Raw genomic sequence first — 18,054 nt, forward strand, 5'->3', positions numbered from 1 at the left:
AGTCTCAAAGTACTTGTGAGGTGAGGTCGCTCACGAGTTGGATAAAGAAATCAAAGTAAAAGGAGCTCACCATCACCTGTATCCTGCTTGACTGCCTGACTGTGGTCCCGCAGGATTTTGTCGGAAGAGAGGGGCTGGAGCCCTTCACACTCACACAGCGTCCCTCACAGCGTCCATTGTAATTAAAGGCACAGAAGCCTATGTTTTCAGAAGTGTTGGTTTGAGCGGTTACTGCCTCTGGCTCACCGTTCTCAAAACGAAGTAACAGATCCTCTCCAGTTGAAGAGCGTAACCGACTGCCTGACTGCAGCCACTTGTCACCCATATCACTTTTACTCCTTAGAAAAGTAACACTTCTACAATTCTTCATTAACATTATCTTGTCAGGATGGTTTTGTCACAGTTCATAAAACACATCTGAGGTCTTGCCACGTTCTTTCCATCACAACCTTCAACCACAATAGAGTACTTCAATGTCTTCTTCCTGGTCCACTAACCTGCCCGGACTATCACTAATAATCCCTTTCCTGGTATACTCGCCTGTCAGGATAAAAACGCCTAACACTGCTACACTGCGGTGAGGCTTGCTTCACACTTTTAGAAATGTTTTACTTTCAACAACATTGAGATTCACAACTCCCTCAGAGGACACAATACACTGTTGTGCTGTTCATTTGCCACTTGCAATGCAGGTTGTGTTCCTCTGCTCCTTGATACCTTTCACAAGTAGGGCTTCACTCCTGCCACTTCGGATTTACTACTTTCACATTAAGTAACAGTTGATAAGGATTCTTTATACTTGTCCTCCTTTAGCTTAGGCTATGCTTGTTGGTGTCTTGCTTAACTATTGCTTCTTCACTTGGAATAATGGTTACAATCTTTCTGCAACATTGTTCTCCTTACTTTGCCAAGGTTGGTTGTAGTCTTTCTGAAGTATTGCCCCTTCTTTACTATTCCAATGTGGGTTTCTATCTTTGTTCAATAGTGTCCTCTCTCTGCTTTGGCAATATTCTTGGCTTTGGCAATAATGAATTGTAATATTTATTAGCTTGTCCTCTTTCAAAGTTTGTAAAATGCCAATGCAACTTTCTTACATTAAAAGATTTTCAAAATAATGATTAGCAGCCAGTGGTCGAGTACAGAGCGTTCTGGGATTACCTAAAAATTACACGTTACTCACCGTAGTGACGAACATACTCTTAGTCCTTAGTCCCCTTTCCTCCATACTGCATGGGCGTCCCTTCCTATGGACAGGAGATGGAACCTTTTCACCAGAAAAACCTTCTTCCCCTTTAAATTTAGAGGGGAGCATGCACTACCCTGACTCCGCTGCCACTCCTCAGTCCGCATTGAGGCGTCGACAATATTTAACATTGCCTAATGACACGTATTATTAGGGGTGAGGATGGTGGGACGTATGGAGGAAAAGGGACTAAGAGTATGTTAGTCACTACTGTGAATAACTTGTAATTACTCTTACGTCCTGTCCCCTTTCCTCCATTCTGCATGGGCAATTACAACTGAAAGTAGCCACAGGGTGGAGAGGAGACCTTCCTTAAGCAAACAAGTTCCTTAGAACCACCTGTCCGAAGGCCACGTCTGACAAAGCCAGCGTCCAAACAGTAATGCTTACAGAAAGCCGAAGGGGTGGCCCAGATGGCCGCCCTGCTTTGGACTTGCCACGGAACCTGCCGCTGGAATGAGATGGCCATGGCTCTGACCGTGTGAGCGTGCATGTTGGCTGGCAGCGGCTTGTGCTGCCTCTCATATGCCTCTTTGATGGCCGCAACCATCCACCGTGCAATAGAAGCCTTGGATGACTGATCTGGGTCTGGAGCCCCGAATGGTGACAAAAAGTGAGTCCGACTTGCGGAAGCCCTTGGTCCTGTCCAGATAGAATGCCAGAGCGCATCTGACATACTGACAGTGACAACTCTCTGAGCCTCGTCCTTGGGGTAAGCGAAGAATGTAGGTAAGACAATTTCCTCATTGAGATGGAAAGTGGAGGGTACTTTAGGCAGAAACGCCAGGTGAGTCTGCAGGACCACCTTATCCCTGTGGAAAGTGGTATAGGGTTCTGATGCCACCAGAGACTGGATCTCGCTGACTCTGCGAGCAGAGGCGAGTCGTACTTGCAGAGCTGTCTTAATAGTGACCAGCCCGATGTGAGCGGACGCCATTGGCTCAAATGGTTTGTGTGCCAAGGCGCCCAACACCACGTTGAGGTCCCACACAGGGTGTGGATTCTTGATGGGTGGGTAAAGCCTGGACAAGCCCGCCAGATGTTTCTTGACTAACGGGTTGAAAGAAAAGACCTCCTCCGCCGAATTTCTATAGGCCCCTATGGCTGCCAGATATGTGCGACATGTGTCCACCTGTACGCCTGAGTGCACGAGTTGTGCAGAGACAGAGAGCACATTGTTTAGAGTGCACGTCAGGGGGTCGATCTCCTTAGAGCCTGCCCAGTGACAGAACCTGCTCCATTTGCTCTTATATTGGCTCCTGGTGGCATTGCTCCTAGTGCCCTGGATGATCTCCAGGTTAGACACCCTCAGGTGCTTGAGGGTGATCTGCTCAGGAACCACGCTGCAAGGATTAACTTCTCAGAAGCGGGGTGGAGAACCCTGCCCCCTGCTGCGACAGGTGGTGTGCCGGACCCATCGGAAGGGGAATGGGTGATCTGTCCGTGAGGCTGAGCAATTCGGAGAACCACGGTCTCGCCGGCCACCAAGGGATGATGCTGAGATGACAAGCTTCCTTTATCTTGCCACATCCCATCCCTGCAAAGACGCTAACGGATGGCTCTTCCTGTTCTTCCAGGAGGCAAATAGATCCACCTGAGGATGGCCCCATGTGTTGAAGACCTCTTGCAGCACCTGGTCGTTCAATTGCCACTCGTAATTGTCCGCTCCCAGTCTGCTGAGCCTGTCCGCTTCTAAGTTGGCCTCCCCCTGGAGTTGGATGGCCGTAAGGTAGATGTTTTCCAGGGCCCATTTCCACATGCTGACCGTTAGGTTGCACAGCGGAAGGGACCTGGTACCCCACTGCTTGTTGACATAGTACATGCTGGTGGAGTTGACGGTCTGGATCAGCACGGTCCTGCCCCCAATGAACGGAAGGAAGGCTATGAGGGCTTGCCAGATCACCCTGAGCTCCAGCCAGTTGACATGCGACTTCTGCTCCTGCCGGGTCCAGACTCTGTGGATGCTGTGGCTGCAGAGTAGCTCCCCAGTCCTCTAGGCAGGAGTCCGTAGTGATGGTGACCTCCGGGGGCAGCTGCCGGAAGGGCTTTCCCGTCCGCAGGTTGCAGTCCCTGGACCACCACGTGAGGTCGGAGTGGAGAGAAGACGGAATGCTGACCAGCTCCGCTTGGGAGCCCTTCTGCCTTTAGGTCCAACTATTTGAAGGCAGAATTAGGCAATAAAGGTCAACCTTCGGCATCCACTAACCTTAGGTCATGGTTGCCTGGATTAGGGAGGAGGCTCAATATAAGATGACAGACAGGGACAGCCTTACGGCCCACAAAGACTGCAATAAAAACCCTTAAACTGCCTCTTTGGAGGGATTCTTGTGCCATCTGTGATCATTTCTTCACTAACTTGGTCCTACCTCCACTCACACCCCTATCCCTCGCCAAAAGGAAATGCATACTAGACTCTTGGCCCCAGACCGGGACCAAGGCAAGTCCTCGATCCAAGCATTCTTTCCTATAGCTACCAACTCTACCTTACTCCCCTTTGCATTGTTCAGTAATATTGTTGCTACCTCCTTAACCACCACTATCCCAGTTTGCTTTGTCACCCCCTTTTGCACCCAACCCTCAATCAATGATCTCTCCAATCATTCATCACCCGAAGACAACCACGTGTCTCCACCGTTCTCACCGGCACATGCTTTCTCCCTTACTAAAAAGTAGTAAATATTTATTTTAGAGTTAAAAAGACCTTTAAGAATGAACAGTACATACATTACATATTCATAAATGATGCATATGATCACCACCAAAGATAAACCACAGAACAAATAAGTAACAAAGAATAAAAAAGCTGGTACAATGGGAACGAGTAATGTGCTTTCAATACTTCCATACATTCTCAATGCCTAAAAAGACTCTCCTTGCCCTCAATTCTGCTCCGACTCCACCAACTCCCCTTACAATACTGATCTATCCTCCATCTCCTTGCAAAACTACAATCTTTGTATGAGCCTTCAGGCTATGCTTTCCCCCCAAAAAACTACTCCCTATCCTGTGTTCTCTTTGATGACTTTTCCTCCTACTTCTCCGAGCTATCAAATATGCACAACACCCTGCCCCATAAGGTGTACAACAGGACAAGTTCAAAAATCAGGATTGAACTAAACATGCTGTTCCATTAACTTCGCTCGGGCCCTTAACTTAGGAGGCGGGCCGATACCCACAGGGTGGGCCCGCCACCTGGGGGATATCGCCTCAGTATTTGCCATGCACTACAAAAAAGGTTGGCGGAGAGAGCAGTGTGCACACAGCACAGCTCTGCCCGATCAATTTTTATGGGTGTGTAACCAGTTTAAACGTGGCATTTCCTAACATTAACACACTCTACTGCAATGTGCAGACCCAGCTGAGGCAGGGGGTGGACATGCCTAGCTTTAGATCAGTCCTTCACACGTCTTGTTCTCAGTTGTGAGCTGCAGGAGACAACCGTAGGTCATGCCGAGATAAGTCTGAGCATGCCCTAGACCGTATTCAAACTGTGGGGCTGCGGCCTCATGTCCAGGGGGACGCACACCCAGTCTGCAAAACGTTTAGAATCTACTAGGAGCATGTAACATTCAGTATGCGAGGCTGGAGCAGTACTAACGGACGTAGTTGTAAATTGAACCAGCAATGTTGGGGCATTTGAGTTCATCACTGAAACAGGCTTATGTAGCCAAGGTCCTTCCCATGTTACTTCCCAGTGCTCTGCGTTCTGTGATCTTCCTCAGATTATTCAATTCCAGTGTTCGTGTTGGAGGCATGCCCTGTCGGTTTCACAGTCGACCTTTGCGCTGTTAGACTGGAAGCAGGTATCCTCCCTGCTGAGTATAGGGTTAGGGAATTGAGCATCATATAGTTACGTTCATTTGGACGACAGGAGGGTGCAATTATTACATCTCAAGTCTTGGAGAGCACATGGGGGTTATAGAGGTGCATTCAATCAGCTAAAGGACAAGGCAACAAAAGGTCAGCACAGTCTCCTTATCCCTGGAACTCATATCACACTAAATCCCTCAATCCTTAAAGGCTAAGCTGCCACCAGGCTGACATTGAGTTGTGGGATCCCTCTTTTCTTCTTGCCACGGTCTATGTACTGCTGGCCGAGACAAGCTTAGGTCTTGGGTAGGCTCCAGCTTCTCTTTAGGGTGCTCATCGCAAGGACCATGCCTGCGCCTTGGGCCCCCAGTGCCAACTGCAAACTGTTTGGATTTGCACCCAATTTCTTTTTAAAAAGTGTGCTCTAAAATGCAGCATTTTAACCCATTATTTTTTTTTAAATGTTCCGGTGGGAGAACACAACCGACCACCCCTTGATAGGTTTGGGCTCCCTCGCTACGCTCGGTCGATATAGCATGTCTGAGGAAGTGGGCCGGAAGTGGGCTGTCTGCTGTTGAGAAGACTCTGTGCTACAGACTTTGTGCTACATTGATGTCTGCTTTTTGGTACATACCAAAGATACTTCACCAAATGAGATTTTATGGACTTTAGGGCACGTTAATATATAATTTACTACCTTCACCTATAATTGTAAGTGCATAATATCTACTTTTCTCAACTTTTTTTACTAGGCCACACCCCTTTTTATGCTAACGAGATGAGAGGCACGCGCACTCCGAGGAAGTGGGCCGGAAGTGGGCTGTCTGCTGTCCGCTGCTCGTAGCGCAGCAGGCACGGTTTTCCGATCATACGTTTGATAATGAGGATCGTGTTAGTCGCTGCCAAGTGCCTGTAATTCCAGCTGGTATCAGATAAGGAACTGCGTGCTTACTGCACGGTAAGTGTCAGTGCTAGTATTTAGAATCCATACGCTCTGAATCTAAGCTGGCTATCAGCACGAGCTGACAAAACTTAGCGTGGTATTTCACTGTTGCAACGTTGTATCACCTGATGTTGAGAGCGTATCAGGAATACAACTCAAACGCTAGCATTCACTTAAAGTCTGAGTCATGGCATTGTGCTAGTATACTCTGTGTATTTTCAATTACACAATTAACACTTGGATGCAGCACATTTACAAGGTAACACACGGGGGTATCCTTTGGCATAGGCATAATGGCGAGCAATATGCGTAGTGGCAAACAGAATAAACCCATTGCAACCATAATTAAGGAAGGTGCTTTCAAGTTTGCAGAGAAGTTAAAGCACATCATTAAAGAATTAGAAGGTCCATCTGATCTTCCTAATGATGTAAGTAAGGACTGTACCAAGGCTTTGACCAGTTCGCATGACTTCAGTATCGAGAAGACTATCGATGTCAAATTGGATTAAGGTGCATGTGCAAGCGCTAGCGCGGAGGGGGTTGCCTCCAACAAAAACAATTGCTTTCAAATTAAGGAGATGTATGATGCGGAATTGTCCATACAGCACAGCTTTCTAAGTGTGAGAGACAGTGTCAAGCCAGTTGGGCAAGGTATTGCACCTGAATCTAATATCAACCCTATGAACGACCAAGTTTCGGACATTTCTATGATGGGGGCAACCGTTCTGACTGAACTATCTAAGCGGGCGCGACTCTCTTTAGGTCCTTCTACCCCAGCTACAGGCAGAAATGGTGCCCTGGAGCATGTCCATTTGCATTTAGCTTCCGAAAAAGAGGCGTTTGCTACTACCCTACCTACAGTTTGTCAAGTGGAAGATAGTGAGGCCACTGGTAACTTGAATTTGAGTCTGTCAACAATTGCCCAGTTAAAAGCCTTTAGGATGGCCATGTTCCAAATAGAGACTAAAGGGGCTTCCGTAAAGATTGCTCACACAAATCTAGAGAGAGGTGGGTGTTCTAGTCTTGTTGATTTAACTACCCCGCCTAGGATAAACTATGAGCCTACACTCAATACCTTCTCAGGGCCCTCTCATGTTGCCTATTCATCGGAGAAGATGGATTCTCAGTTTCCCGTTATAGAAATCTCCTAGACAAGGGACATGAGTTGACTCATTTGGAAATAAGAGCTCTAAAACAATCAAACGTGGAGATCTTAGCATGCATTAGTAAGATTGAAGGAATGCTATATGGTACTCTAAACAAGGTGATTCCCACTACTAGTGCATCTAAGGACATCACCCGTGATAATGCCTCTCAAACAAATTGCCATGAAACCAATGTGAATGGTTCACAAACAGAAATTGGAGGGAACACCGATATGTTTTTGACACGTTCCTTCTCACAAGCGGTCATAGAACAGAAAGAGGTTAGGTTAATTAGTAAAAATGAAGCCAACGAATATACCCGATGCCCACAAGTTGAAAAGTACGGTGGAATTGAGGAGATGTTCTTGAAAATTGCCGGTGACATAGCGCGCTTGGCTAGTCATATTGGTTTACCCTTGGAACAAAATTATGCTCCTCCTTCTGCAGTACTGGTGGATAGTGCTTCTGCACTTGTTCATGTGCTTGAACACCAGCAGAATGAGGCTTCTCTGGCACAAATTCCACAAAATGTCAGCGTGGGTAGTGGGTCAGACAGAGGATTTGAGTTTGAGAAAAGTACCCTTCATGTCTCGTAAGCAGAGACATTTACATTTAAGGGCGCTAAAACGCATACAAAATGCAAAAAGTCTCACTTGCTTTAAAAAACATTATAATTAAAAGAAATCAAAAGACAATGCAGGAAATTCTTATGCTCATAAATCTATACTTCAATCCACACAAACATAATATGGATGAGTTTATGAACACCCTTGATTCAATTCTTGAAAATGCTGTATTAAGTAACAAGTATGAGGGCATTATTGTTGGAGGCGATTTTAATGCAAGCTGTTTGGGCGACTTGCATGACAATCATGCCTTCACACTTTCTCACACTTTCTAATAATCAAAAAAAAGCTGTCATACTTGGTATGCGATGGAAGGAGTTCTTCCGGGTTTGGAACATGAGGGTTGTAAGAATATACCAAGACACTCTACAATATACTTGGCATAGGGACAATTGCTTTTCCACAATTGACCTTTGTCATATCTGAGAGTTTGTTGAATCTGTGTTCTTTAAGTAATTCCATGGACTTGGGTCTGAGTGATCACTGTCTTATTTCAATTAAAACAGAATTACCGTGGATGCAGTTGGCAAACGTTCCTGAATTGGCCCTCGTAGAAATAGAGCGCCTCCCGGGCAGGATTCGATGGAACAAATATTTATGTCTAAAACTGGTTGAAAGATTAAACAGACTGGCTTTATATGATCCTAGTGTTGATTATACAGTCCAAGATTTTGTCCATCTGGAAAATCGTAACAATATTATAAGAGACACTTTAATCTGGTTATCTGAAAGGTACTTAAACAAGCAAACAACTCACCTCCATCACTTTGATTCATATATAGCGGTTCTCAAGAAGCAAAAACATAGTGACCTGAGACATTTAGCAGCACAAAAGCTTTCTACTAATGAATACATGGCCAATAAAAAGCAAATGGCACGTATGTTTAGCAATAATTGTAGAAGACATCGTCATCTCCTGCATCTACGTGACAATCAAAAAATAATAAATTACTTATACAAAAACAACACAATCTATTTGGCAGATGTTTAAAAATCCTGGACCGAGTGTAAATGGGACTGCTCTACCCAATGTAATCTCTGCCAACACATGGGCCACGTTCATTGCTGAAAACATCAAACTCCCGAGGTCCTTTTCCTCGGAACAATTTACCACAAACACCTATATACATTACCTCGTTTTTTCTGGTCAATTGATATTGTTTGGGCAATAGGCAAGCTTAATTATTCTATGGCATCTGGTCCAGATGGTATTCCGGCCTGTGCATTTAAGGCTGATCCTGCATTCTGGGCAAAAATGTTGTTTCTAAAGTTTGAAAAGATCTTCAACACAGGGTCCATTCCTCATTTGTGGCACATCGCCCTGATTGTGCCTATTTATAAAAAGGGAAATCTGGCGGATCCAGTAAACTACAGGCAAATAGCCCTTATGGACTGTTCGTACAAAGTTTTTACAATTCTGCTTCTGAATGAGATGGAACAATTTATAAAATCACATGATATCCTATCTCAGAATCAAACTGGTTTTCGAAAACAAATGGGCACATCTAGCAATGCGATTATTTTATCTCATATGTTGTATTCCTGTAAAAAAAAAAATCAGATGGGCAACATTTATATGGCATCCTTAGACCTATGCTCAGCGTTTGATTGCGTTATTCGCGACAAGCTGTGGTTGAGAAAACTTGGTTCCCTGAAAATATCATTCAGCTATTGGACCTACTACATACTGACCCATATTTTAAGATCCGAATCAACAGGCAGGGTGATGTTACTCATGAAATTCTCACCTGTACGGGGGTCAAGCAAGGCTGTAGCCTTGCATCCACCCTTTTTAATCTTTATCTGGTTGATATTGAAACACTTTGGGAACAAACATTGTGCTATCCGGTCAAACTTGGACATCTTAAAATACACTGGCTAGCATATGCCGATGATATTTAAATTTTTGATAAAACACCACTGGGGCTTCAAAATAAACTACAGGCGTTTTCCACTTTTGCAACCCAGCATAACTTGCGTGCGAACGTAGGTAAATCTAAGATTCTAATATTGTCAGGATCTAAAAGAATTCCTCACTATTCATGGACTTTAAACAATCACAAACTGGATAGAATTTCGTTGCTGAAATACCTGGGTTTTGATATTGCCAACGATTTTTGCCAAAAATATTGGAGTCATTTCTTAACAGCCAAAGTTACACCTTTGATTTCACTATTAAAAATAATCCATCAAAAATGTTGCTAATTTTTGCTAAATCCCGCAATTCAATTCTATCTATTAAAGATTGAACCGATAATTTTGTATAATTTGGATCTGTGTTTGCAAAACATCGATGAGTTATTAAATTCTGTACAAGGGCGCATTTGGAAACAGGTGTTACATTTGGCTAAATCAGTTCCAAATTAACGCATACGTATAGAATTAGGTTTGTCAAGCTTGTCTTCGCGCTTCTTGTGGCGTCAAATGAATGCTTATGTTAAAATGTTGAATCCCCCTAGAAATTCCATCTATGTAGAGTTTGCCGGGATGCTGGCTTTAGACAATCCTGATTCAATTGTTCTCTTTAAAAAATAAAAAAAATGGATCTTGCCCATCTACAAATTAATATCACCAAAGAGGATTTGATAACGAGAGTGGGTTATTCTAAAAAAAATGTATCGATTGGATTGATTCTCATGAAAAAATTGGTTCCTATCTGTTGTATAAAGAGTTTGCCTCACACACACACAAAAGGGTTCTGAGGCTGATGTATGTGGAGGGCTTCCCTGACACCAAAGTACAGGACATCTACATGCGTTTTCGCCTGAATCAACTTCATTCTAAAGAACGTATTAGTCAGTGGATGCATTTTAATTCAGATATTTGTCGCGTCTGTGAGAAAGCTCCACAAAAGGAAACCATAAAACATCTGGTTATTTATTGCAGTCAATTTGACAAAGAGAGACTTGCGTTTCTGGGAGATAAAAACGTTGGGAACTCTGTATCGTCACGTGAAATGCTATGGTATAAATATATGTACAATCCTCACATTGCTTTAATGTGTGCTTTGGCCAGACTTCTATTCAAAATCAAAGAAGAACTTGTGCAGAAAATGAAGTGCTATGAAAATGATCTAATCTTAGTTTTATGTTGATCGATACATTGAAAGTAGCAACACCTTATATTGTTGTACGAGGCTCATTGTAGGCAGTGTTTCCAATCATATCATATTGTTTTTTGTTTAGTAAGTCGGAATCATCTGATAACGATTATTGTGAAGAAATAAGTTGTTTTCAATTTTATTTTAATCAGAATTTGAAGAAATGTAGGAGTTTTTATTGTTATATTTGAATATGTATTTTAATTTTGTAAGTGAAAAGTTTTTTTTTGTAAACACTATTAATAAATAAAATAAAAAAATAAAAAATGTATAAAAGCATGTCTGGGTGAAATATGTATGCCCCTCCACTTAATAAATTCACCAGCCACCACTGGCTCTGAAACTGTGCTGGGAGCAGGGTGGGGGCAGAGCCCAGGGATTGTGCTGGGAGCAGGATGGGGCTGGAGCCATGGGATAGTGGTGGGAGCAGTGTGGGGAGAGCCCAAGGACTGGGCTAGGAGTGGGATGAAGGAGTCCAGAGACTAATGGGAGCAGGTGGGGGTGCCCAGGGACTATACTGGGAGCAGGGTGCGGCGACGGTGCGCGATAGTTCATAGCCATTTGGACTTACTCTCTGGCATTTCTGAGGGAGGGCCGGGCTTGCCCATATTTTGCTCAAGGGGAGCCCAGACCAAAAAGGTTTGATGATCACTGCCCTAAAGGATCCTGTTTACCCCCAATAGGAGGCCCATGTGGTCACCTCACGTTCCGATGTCCACTGAACGGTAAATGTGGCAAAGTGCCAATTTTACAGCTCACCAGTGTGATGGCTATGTGCCCACCAGGGTAATGGGGTCAGAAAAGTCCAAGTGCTTTTCAGACTAGAAATCTCGTAATTTCAAAGGCATTCAGATAGGGACCAACTCAGTTGAAAACTAAAGAAAAAATGAAATAGTCTTGAACATCTCAGTGACAGTAGCTCCAGGCAGATTAATTCCTATGAGGCATGGTCTACATCTAGGAAAACTTACATACAAAAAGATGCGGTTCTATGTGGAAATTTCCCCAGGAAAATGTAGTCAGCAAAAAGTTATTTTAAACAATGTAGTCATTCAATACAATCAATGCAAAGTGTGAAGATGCTAGTAATGCACTCGCCAAAAAACTATTTTTAAATACGCAAAAATACAAAGCTGTAACCCTAAATAAGATCCAAACCTCTAACGGAACCTCTACAATCACCCTAACCCATAGCTTTCCCTGAACTCTCATGGAACACTAACCCTTGAGCGTGCCAAAGCATTTATTTGCATACTAATGAATGCAAAATAAATAGAAAATAAAGAGTGAACCTATCTCCAACCCCATCACCAGCTTGCCACAAATTGCACAGCCCTTACTCTAACCCAAACCTGTGCTGTAATACCAACATTACCCTAACTCTAACACTAACCTAATGCTTACTTTACACTAACCACTAGGTTTATCCTAACAGCCAACATCGCCAGCCCTTTCCAACCTCTGTAGCCCTTTCTTTAATACTTAACGAAACCCAAACCCTAACATTTTATGTACCCTAACTACTAATCAAACCCCAATGTATTTATTCTATCCTAACCCCTATCCTAACATTAAACCAGGCAATCACAAGCCCACTAAATCCTCACAATTACACTAGCAGCCCTACATTCTTGGCTACTTTTCAGCTGCATTTTTGACTACTTTTTGCTTGGCAACTTTTTCCTCTACAGAGGTATTTTCTCCATGACTTTTTCCACGGACTAATTTGTTTTCGCAAAATTTTTACTGGATACCACAAATGCATGCAGGCTTTGATAAGGAAGCCAGGTATACCATGTGACCAATGGCACAAGGATAGAAACTCCCCAATTACTTGATGACTGCAGTGATGAAGACAGAATAATCACGTTATTATATAGTGGGTGAGTTAACATATATAGAGAGCCTACTTACAGACTATTTTGTAACATACAATAATGAGTCCATGGAATGCAAATGATTTACAGCATTGTGGAACATTACAACTGAGAGGGCAAGGTTAGTAGTAGCATTATTATAGAGAACACATTACATAAAGTCTCCAACCTGAGCCCAGCTTCCCTCCTCATCTTCCTGATGTTATGTGGGTTAGAAAGCAAAAGAACATACAACTGTTAGTGAGTGGTAGTGCACAGCCCAATTCACAAACATGCAGATATGATTTCATAAGCTATTAAATGCAAACAAAGTAAACATGCAAAGTGGATAAGTAAAGGTTTTTCCAAAGACTAGAAATAAAATAAAGAAAACATATGTGGTGATAAAGTTGGAGGCTGCATGAAAGTAAGAAAGCCCGAATATGATTTACAACACTCATGTATTGTACATACATTGAGAAATGGGTATATGCTTAGCAAGTCTTAGCTAAACCTAGATAATAAACATTAAATGCACTGTTTAAAAGTGGGATTCTTCAAAGTAGTGAGATAAAATTAAGTGTTTCAAAAAATATTTTTAAATCCAAAATGTGCCACTGACTTTCAATCTCCATAAGGAAAGGATGGAGCCCCACGATTTAATTCCACATATGTAAAGAAAAAATTGATTAATTAAAATCACAATTAAGTAGGCCATCATGTTATTTGAAGGTATGCAAGTGATTAAACGAGCGGGAAAAGAACTACAGGGAACACAAGCCAGTGCTGGGACTAACCGTTTGTGGTGAAGCTGTGAGATTTTCCATTTCTTCATGTGTTAACCAGACATTTCCCGTGGACTAATATGCCCCACAGTCAACCAATCAAATCCAATGTAAGGGAAGCAGTAACAAAGAGGAGAGTTGGCAGAATATATAAGGAAGAGGTAAACGTAAGGAGCAGCAAGGGAAAAGCTGTCTAAGGCTTTTAACACAGTTATTAAAAACACAGAAAGTGAAAGCAGCATGTCAATGAAACAGAGCAAGGCATATTTTAATACAAGTTAACATTTGCTGTTCAAATATATTTTAAAGGTTTACATTTAACAATGCCATGCTAAAACATCCACAAACCCTTAAATATTTTCATATTATTATTGCAACACTACCTATTTTTTCAAAGAACAATCATATGATGAGATGAAGATTTTTGATTCATCCCCATTTACAACCAACATGAACGAAAACGTGTGAAACCATGGCAGGCCTGTGAAAGGGCGCAGGTCAATGAACGTGTGCCCTTCAACAAAACTCTTCACAGACCAGGCTATTCTCATGTGCAGGTGTTCCCCTCCCTCCTGGTAGAAAGTTGCAAGTGATGAATGTGGGAAAATTAACCTCTGAATGAAAACATGTATAGTAACACGCATGTACTACCACAGCATAGTTAAAGCTGTTAGCATTAAAAACAGAGCATATCACTCATCAAACCACAAATAAGAACGTTACTAACTTGTAATAGTCATCCAATGTAGAAATCTTCATAATTTTCAGACATAACGGATACATAGAAAGACACCTTTGCAATGTTAATTTCCTTTAGAAAGCCTGACTAGGCTGATCAGTAACCTGGAAGCGAATGAATGTATATAAGAACGATTCACACTAGTTCATGATCGATACAGACCAGCAAGCACCTTTCTTCTCTAGCAACAGATCTTCTGTTTGTCAAAAAAGAAGATCGAAGTGAGGGCGAGAGTGTTTAGGAATGGTTTTTCTCTTGGAGAGTTTTGCTGGGTCGAAAGGCCATCTTTAGGATTCAACCAGAGCCAGTAGTATCAGTAGTGCATGAAGAGGAAATGTAGCTAATTCCATTTAGCTGCTCAATGACCTTAATCAAGAGATGCTATTCAGAAGTGTCAATGTTGTGGCCTTTCATCTTGCAGAGGGAATACTGTAATTACCTGTGTAAAGGCAAATCAACACCTGATGTTAAAATGCCATCTGCCTAGGAGATGCCGTGATTTGAAACATTACCATCCATACAAGAATGGCAAATTAGAATTGCACTTTTAACGACCCACTATAAACAAAGCTGTGCAAAGCTTGCATAAAGACTAGAAACAAATTAAATACACTGACTGATTGACTTGGACATCAGTGACACCCATAGGAAAAATGAGGGATGACGTCTAAGTGCTGTCCAATTTGAGAAATTAAACATCTTGTTGCCCTAAACAAATACTACTGGCACAAGACTAGTTATCCTAGTATCTATGGAGGTTGTAGGGCAGAAAGTCTATGGCGCCTGGTAGACTTGAGGGTAGCCTGTTCATAATGCCTAGAAAAGTCTATGAAGGTAGCAGACTTTTCCTCCCCACAGAACACCGGATGCAACAGCGACAAAGATAAGCTCCAACCGAGCTTAAGGTATGTAGAAACGCACTGCTTCATTGAACACCTGCCGCAGGCACGGCTACCCAGCCACGCACTGTAGAATGCAGCTACGACCATGACAAATTTGGTCTAGCTTTTTGCACTTCAACACCAGACCTGCCTCAACACCTCTGCCATTAGAATACAGCGACAATCTATGACAAATTCGGTCTAGCTGGATACATATCGAATCTTCCACACTAGCACTCTGTAGTGACCCCCCCCCTAGCCCCTCCACATGCCTGACCTCTTGGGTAGCTTACCAGAGCCTAGCCAGCTCTCCTATGTCCTAATCCTGGCCAAAATGCACACATGCATTTTAAGCCTCCTCTTAGACCCTTCCCATACCTGGACTTCGTTCCCCGAGGGCGTTCCTATCACAAAGCGCTGTCAGGTCATACAAATGGGAAAATATGCTTTATAAATAAATGACTACTACAATACAAGAATGTTACACACCTATTTCCAAACATACGAGTTACACAGGAAATGTATGCAGGGATTCAAAAGTTTCCCGTTGCCATGTGTGGGAAGTCCATCCAGTCCTTTCTTTTGCTTTGAATTCTGGGACTTAAAGTTTTTTCTTTACCATTTTAAACGCAGGAAACCAGTCGCAGAATTCAAAGAAAAAATAGGCTTGCATTGCAATGTTAAACTTCAGTGTTCCGACTATTGGCTGACAAAAGGGAACCATTTCAGGAGCTGGTTAAACGTATGGTATTGAATTTGGAGAATCTCTTGGTTCCACTCCAACTAGACCATTAAAACCGAAATATGTTTATTAGGGCATGTATTTTAATCTCAAACACTATTTTGGTGTATGTACAGTCATCAGTCAGTCAAATATAAGGCTAATTTCCCAAACCTAGTGAGTCCCCCAGCAGCTTTGCTGGATTTTTGGGGTTTATTTTTTTCTCCTGCTAAGAGTGAGACTCTTTTACTCCCACTCTTAGGCATGATTTGAGGATGTCCTTTGACTTTGTATGTGTTTTATGGGCTATGGGGTCTTTTACTCCATAGGGTTTCATGTGTTTTCCTATGTGTGTTACATAGCACCCTCCGTGCAGTAACACCGGGGTGTCATAGTGACCCCCAAACAGACTCCATACCCTGGGACTGACTATTGTCTTCCAGGGCATGTAAAGTCACCATTGGCTTTACTAGTCCTAAATTGTGAACAGAACCAGTACAAACCATCATATTGCCCCCTCGAACAACAGACCCAGGGGCAATGTCCAGTCCCCCCTGATCGAGTTTTGGCTGGTGGCAGTGTATACTACTCTTTATATTCGACCGCGAATATATTCCTATGGTATTTTCCCATTGTTCGAGGCTAATACTTTTTAACATAGCCTCAAACATACCGCCGGTTTATTTATTTAATATTAATTCACCGGTTGGTATTTTTTGCCAGAACTCGGTTCCAAAATGGCGTTTGTGTTCGCTTCTGTGACTCCAACCCAAAGTTGAGCCCTTTGTTCCACTTTTGGCGGGCTTCTGCACAGAAGCCCTCCAAAGTGGTGCCACTCTGTCTGGGTACCACAGGGGGTGTGGGAGGGGGATTAGGCACCCTGGACTGAGTTGCCTCGGCAACTCAAGTCGCACTCTTGTGCGATTGGCCCAGTGGTGAGCCGCCCGGCTCACCACTTAGCATGTTTGAGTGACAGCTAGGACTGATGAATGGGGGTTTTCTGCATAAAAGCAGGGCTTTGGGGACTGGCACTTTAGAAGTCGCCACAGGACCAAAGAATCCGAAGAGGGAGAAGCTGAGCCGACCTGCCACGACGACACCACCGGTGGAGCCCTGCTGAATCGCCTCACCACTTCCCGACGACAGAGAAGATCTCCACTCCGGAGAGTCTTCTTCCTTTGACTCGTGGGTATAACCAGTTTGCCTTCTTTTCGCCTTCCTGCATCATCCCGTGGTCGAACCGCCTGTGCCAAGCACCCCGGCGGCCGGATAGCCACGTTTGACCACTACCGCGAAAAAGGGTAGTACCTTTTTACCGAGAAACTCCGCGGCTGGTTTCTTCCCTGGCAGTGCAACGACCTCACGTCGAGACGACCTCTTCCTCTGGACGAAACACCGACTTGCACCCGCTGCCAGGAACAACTGCCCCCGCTGGAGCATTCTCACCATTTCAGGTACTGTGTCCCGCCTGGCCTCCCTTGCAACAGACTGTTCGGGGTGACCGGTAAATCCTCGACTCTCTAACGTGGGTTGGCCTGGGGCCTGTTAACTAACTTTTATACAAACTGATCCAACTCTTTTTGAACCATTTACAAAGACTCTTAAGCATAACTCCACTGTGTGATCTTGGACACATTTCACCTGGCTTCCTGGCCTGGCATATGAACTTCCTTGCTCCCCAGCAGACTCTGCCTGCCTGACTTACTGTGGCTCTTTTAAAAGTGTTGATCTTGTGTGCTCTGTTAATTCTGCCTTTTCGCTCCCTGTTTAATAACATATTGGAGTGCCATCTTGGGTTAAGCGCTCACCTCTGTCTGCAAAGAAGTGGTGTTTTAACCAAGACTTGTCCTATAAGTAATCAGGGTGTATATATCTTAATAGTGACTGTGGTTTGAACTTGCTTGCAATTAGTGATAGTGTATTTTTTACAAGTGTGTCTTTAAATAAATAATTAAATACTTTTATACCAAAGCTCTGGTCAGTGTTTGCTTGTGTTACTGTATTTCTGTACCTATTGTGTATACTGCATAACTCTTCTTGAGAGAGGTCTGACTGCTCAGCCACAGCTACCAGGTAAATCTGGGTGGTACAGACTGCTACAAATTGGGTTTACTGCCAACCACCTGTAGTCTTAAGCCTTTTGCAGTGGTCCCTATGGGAACTGCACAGGTTTCTGCCTAACACATGGCTATGCCCCTTCAGGTT

The 18,054-nt window shown here is 43.4% G+C and overlaps 1 protein-coding gene across 15 annotated transcripts in view; it reads right to left on the reverse strand.

Moving 5' to 3' along the window:
* The window catches only part of PPFIA1 (PTPRF interacting protein alpha 1), a 1,842,515-nt gene that overhangs the window by 557,845 nt on the left and 1,266,616 nt on the right, over nt 1–18,054 (reverse strand). For 9 of the 15 annotated variants that reach the window (XM_069623430.1, XM_069623424.1, XM_069623429.1 and 6 more), the window contains 2 exons: nt 13,521–13,583; nt 12,914–12,940 (listed from right to left, as the gene is read on the reverse strand). The exons of 3 other annotated variants lie outside the window; for them this stretch is intronic. In XM_069623430.1, coding sequence (XP_069479531.1) covers nt 12,914–12,940; nt 13,521–13,583 — 90 coding nt within the window. The remainder of the gene's footprint in view (nt 1–12,913; nt 12,941–13,520; nt 13,584–18,054) is intronic. 3 more of the 15 variants (XM_069623437.1, XM_069623431.1, XM_069623438.1) reach the window with 1 other exon arrangement.

Source organism: Ambystoma mexicanum, chromosome 11, assembly GCF_040938575.1.
Source record: "Ambystoma mexicanum isolate Mex_15411 chromosome 11, UKY_AmexF1_1, whole genome shotgun sequence".
Lineage (NCBI taxonomy): Eukaryota > Metazoa > Chordata > Amphibia > Caudata > Ambystomatidae > Ambystoma > Ambystoma mexicanum.